We start from the raw sequence: 12,555 nt of genomic DNA, 5'->3' as shown, positions 1-12,555 counted from the left end.
CGTCAACGCGTGGGTGCCCTCGAAGACGCGGGAATATGTATTCGCTCGCGCGCGCAAATTTCATCAAACAGAAACCTGCGCGTGCTTGCGTGCTGCCCACGCTCCGGTAACTGCGCGCAGGACTAATCATGCATTTGTTGGCGACTGTCGACAAATCTGTGCAGCGGCATTCGGACGTTGGATATTGGGACTAACGTTTGTTTAAATTGTTGGTGATGTTTCAGTTGTTTTTTTGTTGTTGACAATATTGTCTGGGCGTGCATTGAGCATGGGCTATATAATTACGGGCCATCGAGGATGGGATGCAAATTTCATGGATTTTGCTGACCTATGCATTGTGTGCTACCTTGACAAGGGGGTGGGGGAAGAGGTTTAAAGGCGCTCGCCCAAATGTGTCTCTCGTGTGCGGACATTTGATATAATGGCATTCAAAACACGATTTATACTTGTGTTTTATTTCCCGTATTCAGACTTGTTTGCCAAATTACATGCACAATGCAGTATATATTACAGCTGTAACGATCTCTGTCAGTTGGTTGAAATTGATGATTAAATGGCGAGCTGATGTTTCTGTGCACTGAAAGGCGTTTGACAGTGAATGTGAAGATATTAACGCCTGCCAAGAGATTTGTCATCTGAAACAACTCGTACATTATCCCCTTCCTGGTCCATTCAATACAGAAGCCTTTTCTTCGTCTAGATAAATAGCGGTGACTCATTCTCCCCAAGTATGCACAATAAACATTACTACGCAGCACAGAGGCTGCTGCTAATGCTGCATGACGCGGTGGGCAGCATCGGGCAGTGCAGTAGAAATCCGCTGTTGTGCTGTACTTTGATGCCTATGCTCGGGCATATTTGCTCCCTGGCTGCACCAAATCCGCACTGACCAGCACGGCGAAGTGCAGTCACTTAACCTACTCCCACCCCACGGCTAATTAGTATAGGGAGGCCTTCATCCAGCAGTGGATTGACAAGAGGACCGTGTACGTGTATAGTCACAATATAGCCCTGAGAGTTGTTTTGCAAATTCACGGTGCATTCGGCAGCGATTGGCAACAACGAAGCTTTAGCCGATGGCAACGCTGAGCCCACCGTTGCTGCTGCTGCCGCTGCAGCAGCTACAGGAGCAGCAGCAGCACGACACGAAGCCCGCGCTGAGCCGTTGCAGCTGTTGTAGATGCGAGCTACGCGCCCCGTTTTGTGGGTAATGCGTCCGGTCCACAGGAACGGCCGCTCCGTTGAGCCCTCGCTCCGAGCCCAGCCCGAGAACTCCGCGGCAGTAATCGACGCACGGGAATGGATCTTGTGTTATCATCTGCGCAATGCACTGTAATACAACGAAATCTTGTATTGAAATGTGTTGCTTTTTTATGTTGAGAAAAAAAATACATAATTTATCAAGAAAAATGTCCCGTTTGCTTTGCGTTTTATTGTTCTGAGAACCGCCTATTTTAGGGCGATGACTTCGTGTGGGTAATGGAAAGGGCATGGTAATGTCTCATCCCGTCGCCTTCAGTGACAACGGTCGTCTCGAGGAATCGCCATCCCTTACGGAAATGTATTTATAAAAAATAATAACGCCAACCTGTACTGCGTCACTCGCCCCCGGAGGGAGAGGGGAAGCCTCAGAGGTGCGAGGAGGAGCCAGAAGAATGGGAAGGTAGCCAGGCGATGAGCCGGTGCTAGATCGCCCCCCCCCTCCCCCGCAAGGTCTGTGGTCCTCTATGTATTAATATTGTTCAGCCAATTATTGAGTATTTACATGTGGGACGTATTTGTAACCGTGATCTGTCTCGAACCGACGCACATCATGAGCCAATCTCATAATTCCATCTCCATGGTGGTCGACCCGGGACGTGCTGCCACTCCGCCGTTAGTCTCGACCACCGGTCGTCGTTCCTTCTAGCGGTGTCCTACCAAAGCCACTTCGAACGTTTCTTAATAGGCAACGTGATGTCTTCCACATCATGAAATACTCCATAAAAGGTTTGCCGATATGCCTTGAAATATAAAATAAACAATTCCGTACATATTTTCCAGTTTTAGTTGACGTGTCGTAGACTAAACAAGTTTACGGAAATCAGTGTTAAGTAATGGAATAAGTAAATAAGGAAAGCAAAGGTGGCCATTGCTGGTGCTTTTGAAGCAACGACAAGTGGAAACGGGAAATACGCACCACGGGCATGGCTTGGTGGGTAGACAACATCAACGAGCGAGTAGAGACTGAGAGACAGCGAGAGAAGCGGAGGAAGACAGCAGAAGAGATGGCGACATGAAATCAAAGAGTTTGGAGGCCACGACTGAAAAGAAGCAAGTGGGGTGATAATTATTTTGAGTTACGTATCATTTACAGATGGAACAGAAAACACAATTCTGGCAAGCCACCTAATGAAGTCTGCTGTTGTAATAACCGATAGTGGGTTTACTCTCCAACACAGCGGTGTGCTGAAGTCACTAATTGGTATGTCTTGCTTACGTGACAACCCTTCCTAATTGGCTGTTTCGGGTGGCGACGGGTGTAACGACACATTTATATTCATGAGATCTAACCTGAAAAAAACCTCTTATGGAGAAAATACTGGGTTCACAACTTGACAAATCCCAGATAACCATCGTTAATCCAAGATCCCCACCAAAAATCCACCGTCACATTTTTAGTTTCTTCACAACATCCGCAACCTCGTCACGGTTTTCATGTTGTGCACAAGATGCGTTGTTCATCGCCGCAATGTGGAGCCGACCATTCCGGATTGTGTGTGGTAGGGCAGGACGACCCCCCCAGCTCGAGCGCCGTGCCCTCACGGCCCTGCCACTGGGATTTGGTTCCTGGTTGTGACGCACAAACCCAGGTGGCCAGGGTTCTCGCTGACGTCGACCGAGTTTCAAGTGGCGACCTGGTGCACAGTGGTCAATGTTGGCAAACAAAAGTGTGAACGTTTGGTTGGCGCGCACCGTTAATGAGGCCAGTCCGCCACGAATGCGCTGCGATTATCACAAATGGTAAGCTCTTTGGAACACTACTGTAATTGCAAAACTGGCTCAGACTCACGGATGGATCCTGAACATTGACATTGGGGAGATAATGGTTATGCTCTCGACTGCCAGTTTTCTGCTCATGTGTAATGAGCGACTTTGGCGACACGTTGTGTAGAGGGTACTTATTTTATTTCTCACTGGGCACAACACAGGCCAACACTTGTTCTTCCTCACTCTGAGTACAACAATTAGATATTAACGTCTCTACTGGCTACACAGCTGATCACTCGGCGTGGTCCCACCGCCCTCACTCGGCTATGCCGCTGGCTGGCGGCGTGTGGATGACGGCAATGGAAACCACGCAAGGAGATCTTCCACGTGGCCGGACGCCGGAGAGAGATGTCGGCGAACAGCGACGCAGCCAGGACCCAAGACTCCACACACGAACCTCGGGCCCCGGGTCCACTCCCCCTTATATCCCCTTAGGCGTGGCTAAGCCCCGCCTCCGGCCACGCCCTCTCGTGGAACCTTCGAGCAGGTTCCCGGAGCATCTTGGCTAACCCCACCTGTTACCTTTGCCCCAGATACACCTCCTTCTCTGATTGGTTGTTACTTTAACCGTGCCCGTACCCGTGATTCCCTTTCCCGGCCAGCAGGTGTCACCATGTCATTATACTTGTATAGATACTCACCACATCCTCGCACATTCCCTACGAATGGCACTTCAATTCCAGAAACGTTAGATTTTAGTTTTTATAAATGTCTTCAAGACGTCCTTCTCTTATCGTACATTTAGAGAGCACCTTTGATGAAGGTGCTTCACGTAAATTTTTTTTTTTTAAATACAGAGAAATGTCCCCGCTAGTGAACGAGCGAATACGGCGTTCGACCGTTGCGATTTCATTGGAACCTGGACCCGAGCCGTGCCGCGACGTGCCGGGCAAACACCCCCAGCACGGCGCCTTTGTTTGGTGGCCCAAGCTTCAAAGAGCCATGCAACACCCCCTTCCCCTCAGCCGGAGGGAACGTGATCTTATCGATTGGGTTCGGTTGCGCTTTCCAATAACCGTAATGTTGTGCTTAATTATATGTTTACGAAACGCAGACATTGAGCTACGCAAGAGGTGTTGTGGATAACAACAACGACAACAACAACGCTCTTGCTCGTCCCGGGCCCGGCTGGGACTCCGCTGCTGCACTGTGTGGACGTTGCGGACATCGTCGGCGGTGCGGGGGGACTCGCTCGCAGTGCCCCCCCCCCCCCCCAAAGAGGGGCGGCGAGCCCCTCGCCGCCCCTCTTTGTCTTCCCAATGCAACGATGCCTCATTACTTTTCAGCCCCGCAGCTTTCTGCTGCCCCCCCCCCCGCTACGAGCAGGCCTGTCCCCAACCCCTCATCAATCCCTCTTGTTCTACCGCAGCATCAGAACCACACCACCACTTACAATCACCCTACTCTTCATTAAAAATCATGCTATGTACAATTGTTTAATTGATGTAAAGCGCCTTGGTAAAGGTGCTATATGAATCTCATTAAATACGATCTAAGATAGGGTTTGTAAATTAGTGCCTCACATAAAGCCTGAGTGATGAAAGCTGTCGGCTGCGCTTTCTGAGGAGTAACATCCTAGGGCAGGCTTGGAACACTTCCTTGGGCATCTTGTTCAGGATTGACTGCAAATTAGATGGAATGTTGTCTTCGTACACTGCAGTCATTTAATGTTGAAGCGAGGGAATTAAACAAGGCGTGTAGTATCATAAAAAAAACATCTATATTAACTTTCATGAATTCTAGATTTGAAGTTTTCGTGACTGCTCTTAGGTTTTTTTCGGTAAAGTCACGTAGGTAAAAAATAATAAAAATAAATAATAAATCACGACGTTTCGGAGGCAACACAAGTCTCCGTCTTCAGGTGGGACCGTCATAGCCAAATTTACTGTATCAAGTGAGAAATCCAAAAGACAAGATCTTAAATACTGATTAAGGGGAGGGGGGAGGGGCTTATCCAAATGTGGCAGCCAGAGACTGGGAGGGTGGGGGGGCTAGAAGGGAAGGTACAAATGAGGCACCTCACACGGGGTACGGCCGATGTTGGCTGCCAAAACCAAAACCAAAATAGAAGCACTGTTAAACGCTGGGGATGTCAGAAACTAGGTAAAATAGACTAGTACCTGTCAAATAAGACTGTACAAATATGCGGAGTAAAATATTTTTTACATTGTTAATAACATCTTTCCAATGATTGCTCAATTTTTACCCATCATCACGGTTGAAGTTATGTGACTTTCATGAGTCTGGTGGCAGGAAACCATCGAGAGGGTCCGGGGGTTAAGAGACCGTGCGGGGAGATGAGGGCGAGACGCCGTTGCGTGACCAGTCCGTGGTGCATCGTGCGACTGTAAAACTGTTAACAGTAGGAGACCAGTCATTGAATGACCTGGTCTATGCTGACGATGCTACTTTGTATGTGAACACGCCCATGACTCCACAGGTGTACTCACGATTGTCACGGGCAGCACTGCTGGACTCGTCTCGCGGCAGAAGGCCAAGGTGCGGAACTTGGGAGTTGGTCCCCCCGAGACCGACACCACAGTCAGCACCGACATGGCGGAGCGTGTCAAGGACTTTACATACCTCGGCTGCGAGCGGTCATAGGACGGCCACTGGCACGGCTGACTCTCTTCGCAGGATCGGCCTGGCTGCGGCCGTTACGCGGTCGTTGCACAAGACGTGGCCACCTCAACGTCGTCGCGGCGAATATACCGAGAAGTTGCGTGACGCCAAGCCGAACTGTGCGGTGGTCGAGACGTGGCCTCTCCTGCGGTGAAGACTCAATCAGGCTGCAAGGCTTTCAATATACGGCGTCGGTGACAGCTTTTGTCATCTGTTGGTACAATTTTTTTTCCGCGACACCGATGTCTCGTCAAGGAACAGCTCTTCTTGCCGTCGATGACATCGTCATCATCTCAAAACATAGAATCCAAATCGGGAGTGCGTTTTCCGAGTGCAGCCCGTTGAGCTAAGAGGTGATTTTTCAAAGGGCGACCCACCCGGCAGGCATCGTATTCGTCTGTTTGGCCACGTCTCACACGGAGCCCTCTACTCCTGGACAAACATCCTCGGCCGCTTCTGTCCGATCGGCCGTCCGAGAGACTCGTGGGTTCGTCAGATCCGTCGCGACGCCAGCCTAACCTTGCAGGAGGCCCACAATGCACTGGTTGACGCAACGGGGCTTTCTCGCTTCACGTGTTTTTCATGATGATGAAGATGATGTAAAACTGAGATAGTGGTGGGGAAAAATATACTCTCTGTGTATGGATGTTGAGATGGTTAGAAATGCCCCCTGCCAATTAAAAAAACCACTGGCTATATGTTGGATATCTTTCTGTAAACGCCTGCATGAAACGTTATTCCTCTGGTATAAAAATATATATTCTTCGAATCCCAATTGATTTGTGCTTGTTACGAATATTTTTGCTTTCTGTGTTGCTTATTCACAACTCTCGGTGGCAGCATGATGGGTAATTGTCTTGGTGGATGGATGTCGTTGGGGTTGGGGTGATCCAACTCCCTCTGTGTGTGGCCACACCAAAAGTACTTATATCGACTACAATCACTTCAAACATTCATTCCGTCTGTGAGATTTCTTGGGGAGCTCGGTATATTCGAGCTACAGTTTGATAATTTGGAAATTATGATTGGTGGTTGTGTAACTGGTCTGATGGAGTGATCTGGTACTGCACCGAAAATAAGATCCTAACATGGATAAAAACGAGATGTGGAGGGGAGGGGTTTTTTTTCTATGTATGTATGTCAAACTTATTTCGCACCATGCATAGCCAACCCAGCAACAGAAGAGAGGGCACAGGGGGAAACACAAGAGAGGGGAGAGATAAGAAAAGGCCACGCAGAAGGAAATAAAGAGGACAGAGCAAAGGAGGAGGATAAGGAGAGGGAAGAGAGAACAGAAGGGAAGAGATAAATGGGAGAGGAGGGAGCACAAAAGGGAAAGACACAGATCTAGAGATATTAGAATCAAAGACAAGTTGAACCTTAAAAATGAGAGATTGGCTCGTGCAGGCAAAAGCCGGATACTGAAATTACACAATTGGAGTCGGCAGTAAAACTTTCAAGGAATGCCCTCACATGTTACGAATGCAGCGCTTCCAATTGAACAATATAGAATAACATTCCAGGAAGCTTTAGCCGCAGGATTTGGGAGAAAAATGTTCTCGACATGTGATTCGAACTGATAATTATTCGACGATGCTGGATTGAACTCGGCCTTGAACTCAACACAGGAACGTCCGATTTAGCTGTTCAAAAGGGAACAAACACTTAAATCCTATTCTTAGGTTTTTTTCGGTAAAGTCACGTAGGTAAAAAATTAAAATTAATAAAAGTAAAATAAAAATCACGACGTTTCGGAGGCAACATAAGCTTCCGTCTTCAGGTGGAACCGTTACAGCCACGACAGCTGTATCACGTAAATGAGAGATTACAAGAGCTACCACTCCGTATATATAATGGTTGAAGAGTGGAAGGGCCAAGTATGCACACTTTTTATTGATATGGTAAAGTAAGGCTTAAGACTAAGAATAGACTGCATAACAAAAGACTGAGCCTTTGTTATGGAGAGGTGCGGTTTGTGACTACACCTAGCCTACATAACAAAAGTGTGAGAAAAGAAAGAAAAAACTAAACCTGGTAAAACAAAACTGGCTGTCTATCAATAACCTGTAATAGTTGTCTGTCAAATAAGATGGTCCAAATAAGTGTAGTTAAATCTTTTTTGCATGGTTAATCACATCTTTCCAATGATTACTCAGTTTGTAACCATCATCACAGTTGAAATTATGTCTGTGTTTGTATATTTGTATGGCTTCGTGTACAAACCTTTGATGGTAGCCAGGAGGTTTGCAGAGCACCTTGGTCTCGGAAAAGACAATTTCATGAGAGCCCACAGAGTTGTAGCAATGATCGGCAACGGCCGAAGAATCAGTTCTGCCGTGTTTCAGATCTGACTTGTGCTCGCGGACACGATCAGAAACATGACGTTTCGTTTCTCCAATGTAGCAATCACCACAACTGCAACTCAGTTTGTAGACACCAGGATACTATAAATAAGGAACGACATCCTTCACAGATGGAATCAGATCACGGATTTTATGCACTGTACTGAATCGGACTTGGATCTTATGTTTGTTTAGAATTTTGGAGATCTTTTTGGTCACGCCTGCTATGTATGGTAACGTGATAGTTTTGGTCGGAGTTTCATGTGGCTGTTTCTGTATGGTAAATCCTGCCTCCCAAAGATGTCGCAACATTCCTGAAAGAGAACATTTCTTGAGAATTGTCCAAGATACGGTTAAGACTGTGGACCATTGTCTCAGTGCGCGTGGTCCGGCATATTCCATAGCAGGGAAGGAGCGAGGCTCTATCTCGCAGGAGTGTAGGAAACACTTTAATGCACCTCCTAAAAAATCTGCCCAATTTACTCGTCGGAATTACGCAGCAGAGTGTTATATGCCAGGTGTGCGGGAAAAGGGACATTTTGTTACAGGCAAGTACCCACATGGACACAGGAAGGGCAAGTCAAGCTGGTGTGGGTGAGACCGGAAAAGGTTTCGTAAAATCGGGAGGCCCTCACACCCAAAAGTGAGATTTGTGGATTGATGGCGTGTCAGGCTAATGGTCCCAAGGGAGGTTAATTATTGCCTATCTAAGGAACAAGGTGTCATTTAAATGCCTGATAGGCCACGTGCAGTGAGATAAGGAGATGTAACCAGTTAAACAACACCGTACAACCCAAAATGCAATGGTTTAGTGGCAAGGTTCAACAGGGCAAGAAGGAAAGGGATGCTCAGAGAGATGATGTATATGGCACCAGTGATGTCTGCATGCATAGATGTATCCAAGAGAGTGGGATGTTTAAACTTTTGAGTTGCTCCATGTGGGAGAAGCAACCACGAGACGGCCCACGACCAGGGCTTCGTGACGTTATCACGCAGGAGCGTGCTGGCAAGGGGATACAAACCGTGTACCCAGTGCACGTTTCCTTTGAGAAGTCGGTCGGAGAGGAACTTTACAAGTTGGCCCAACAAAAATTATCCGACAAGCATCAGCAAAAACAGAAAAGTATATATCCTGACCACCAAAAACCAAAAGCCAGACGAATGTCTGTGGGTGACGAGAGCGTTGATTTCACTGGCAACAGAGCACTCTTAAGTTGCTTTTGCAGTGGAAGGGCCTTTTTTATTTTCCGTGACAAAAAATGGTAGGATTATCGGATTACGGGGTTGATGCGAATGGAACCCGAGGGGGTTTATCACCCTAATCTGCTGAAAAAAATATGCACGTGAAGCAATCACCGCTCAGGGAAAACCTGAATATTTTAACTCTGGCTGGCCTGGGAGCTGTTCGGTAAAACACGGCGGTAAAAACGGCGCGGCCACGTGGGAAGACGAGCTGTCGAGAGTGGCTCAAACCTCAGGTGACTTTCATGCCGGATGTCGCGCAAGGGAGTGTGCACGTGTGTAGAACTTATTTCGCACCGTGTGCACGTGTGTAGAACTTCTTTCGCACCGTGTGCGTAAGCAACCGTGCTCATCGGAGACAATTATTACAAAATGGTCTCACAATGTGATACAAAGGGGCGAGAGGATGGAAGCTAATTTCCATTGCGAGTTCGGGTCACGACATCGGCGCGTTACATTCTACGCGGGTGACCAAGGGAGCCGGTGGCTGCAGGGAAGGAACATGCCACGACAGGCTGACATCACGTGTCTTGCCACATTGCACTTGCATTTAATGTTGCAGCGAGTGAATAGACCTGTAGGATATAAGATGGAAATATCTACGCGTGACTTTAGCCTCCGGGAGTTTGGGCAGCAGGACACCGTCGAGAGAGGAGGGTCCAGACGCTGGCGTCGAGCGTTGGCAGTCTGCGGTGTAACGTGCGGCTGTGTGAAGCTGATGAGGTGGTAGTGGTGGTAGCGGTGGTTGTGGTGGTTAGTGGTGGTTGTGGTGGTAGAGGTGGTAGTGGTGGTAGTTGTGGTGGTAGAGGTGGTAGTAGTGGTGGTTGTGGTGGTGGTAGTGGTGGTAGAGGTGGTAGTGGTGGTAGAGGTGCTAGTGGTGGTTGTGGTGGTTTGCGTGGTAGAGGTGGTAGTGGTGGTTGCGGTGGTAGAGGTGGTAGTGGTGGTTGTGGTGGTAGTGGTGGTAGAGGTGGCAGTGGTGGTAGAGGTGGTAGTGGTGGTAGCGGTGGTTGTGGTGGTTGCGGTGGTAGAGGTGGTAGTGGTGGTTGCGGTGGTAGTGGTGGTAGAGGTGGTAGTGGTGGTAGCGGTGGTTGTTGTGGTTGCGGTGGTAGAGGTGGTAGTGGTGGTTGCGGTGGTAGTGGTGGTTGCGGTGGTAGTGGGGGTCAGGCCAACAACGCCTTTGGGCGATGAATGGGGGGGGCCTCCCTCCTGCTTCCCGATCCATTCCAGAAATAATCTGAAAAGTAATCAATGTTGGATATCTTCCTGTGAGCGCCTGTGTGTCACGTTATTCCTCCAAGTAAAAAACACACACGGGTGTCATTGTGACCCTTTGCATTTACGCGATTGACCACGTATTTTTGCGATATCTTGTTGGGGTTTTAACTGCAAGTGTGAGTGGCGTATTGGTTAATTGTTATGGTTGCAGGTTATTGTTGGGGCGGGGCGAATTATTAAACTACGTCAATTTATTTTTGTAACCGACCGGTGCGTGTGAGACCAACCACTCTCTCACCTCGCCCCGCAGTGAAGTCAACCAACAGCAGCAGCTCAAACAGCAGCTCACAGCATTCGCTCCGTTTTTTGACGGAAGCTCTGCATTGAAATTCACAGCCTCGTTCGGAGCAAAATGCACGCAGCCTTGTTGTGTTTGTGTGCTTGTGCAGGCGAGCGCCTTTGAATCATTGCCAGGTGTTTCTAAAGCAAATCCCATCAGGGTTGGTTTATGCCTCTTAAGCCTTGATAATTGCCACGGACTTGTTAAAATCCAAAATTTACTTGAATCATTTACAGCCCTTTGTCAATCCATCCCTGAACGAAGGCCATGCACCCACACTGTCGGTATTGAGGCGGGGGGGGGGGTTAACCATACTTCACCACACTGGTCCGTATGGGTAAATGAGGTCATTACTGTTCGTGCATTTGCGTTGAAGCGATCGCAGTCACTCGCACAGTTGCATTGCCAGATCACGCGTTCCTCAACGTCAAATTCGGATATTTTATTTTTGGAATCTCCGCAGGTACATCCCCTTTGAGATAGCGAGCTCTCTCCTTCAAGGGCAAACCCGGAGGTAGGGCCGGAGGGGTATAAGTTAGTTCCCCTCTGCTTGGCACTTTTAACTCAATCCGTCCCGTGTGCTCATGGCCCGCGAACAAATACCAACGCCTAATCTTAATTTGGAGCTTTTATGACTGCAGGAATAACTTTTTGGTTCTTTCGGTAAAGTCACGTATAAATAACCAAAGAGTAACCCCAACGCCTGTTATGATGGTCGCGAACCGACACCGACTCACGATGCTAGCAGTCCCATGGGCTAAGGCTCAACATTTCGGATTCGACTACCAAATTAAGGGACTGAAAAAGCCACATTGGTGTTCAGCTAGCCCGAGGTCTGAACTGTCTGTAACCATTTGATGGGCATTCCACATTCCCAGCTGACTGATATTTTGGAGTCCATCTTTAAAGCTAAGTCTGTTAATGTAATCTTAATTTTAGAACTTTCGTGACTGCAGGAATTATTATTTGGTTCTTTCGGTTAAGTCACGTCTAAAGATAAAATAATAAATTAAATTAAATAATAGAATACGACGTTTCGATTGCAACACAAGCAATCATCATCAGGTATAATGAAATAGCGACATAAAATCTAACCAGAAAACTATAGACAGACATATTAGCAGACAGATATTACCAAGATACATAGCGAGAGTAACACAGGTAACAGAGAGGGGTGATCGTCTCTGTGTGGTGGCCTTAAATAGACAGAGGGGGGGCGGAGGCAGAGAGAGGGAGGGGTTTTAGAGAAAAAATTAGCATATCAATTGGTGCTGCAAGAACGATTACACGGCAAGCAAGCCTGAAAATCAGGAGAAAGACACACTAAAATTAAATAACCTAGTAAAATATCGAAATGTAATGTAATACAACACAGAGGGTCGGTCAACACACAATTAACGCATAGCCTGGTTGATGACGTATTTCAAAGATTGCTAAGTTAGAATTTGAGTGTGAACATTCTAAAGAGGGCACAGGCAGAGAAAACAAGTCGCCAGAGAGAGAGAAAAAATATAAGCTTAAAACTTCCCCGTAGAAGTGGTTCAATCTTAATTTTAGAACTTTCGTGACTGCAGGAATTATTATTTGGTTCTTTCGGTTAAGTCACGTCTAAAGATAAAATAATAAATTAAATTAAATAATAGAATCTGTCTATTTAAGGCCACCACACAGAGGCGATCACCCCTCTCTGTTACCTGTGTTACTCTCGCTATGTATCTTGGTAATATCTGTCTGCTAATATGTCTGTCTATAGTTTTCTGGTTA

The 12,555-nt window shown here is 47.4% G+C and overlaps 1 protein-coding gene across 2 annotated transcripts in view; it reads left to right on the top strand.

The window, feature by feature from the left end:
• Positions 1-6,394, top strand: part of STK11 (serine/threonine kinase 11) — a 110,174-nt gene extending 103,780 nt beyond the window's left edge. The window contains exon 9 of one of the 2 annotated variants that reach the window (XM_078877101.1): positions 5,471-6,394. In XM_078877101.1, coding sequence (XP_078733227.1) covers positions 5,471-5,634 — 164 coding nt within the window. In that variant the 3' untranslated portion in view covers positions 5,635-6,394. The remainder of the gene's footprint in view (positions 1-5,470) is intronic. The other variant, XM_078877097.1, reaches the window with a different exon arrangement.
• Positions 6,395-12,555: the final 6,161 nt, after the last annotated feature.

Source organism: Lampetra fluviatilis, chromosome 46 (genome assembly GCF_964198595.1).
Source record: "Lampetra fluviatilis chromosome 46, kcLamFluv1.1, whole genome shotgun sequence".
NCBI lineage: Eukaryota > Metazoa > Chordata > Hyperoartia > Petromyzontiformes > Petromyzontidae > Lampetra > Lampetra fluviatilis.
Note: the sequence above shows the minus strand (reverse complement) of the source record. Positions and strands in the feature narration are given on the sequence as shown.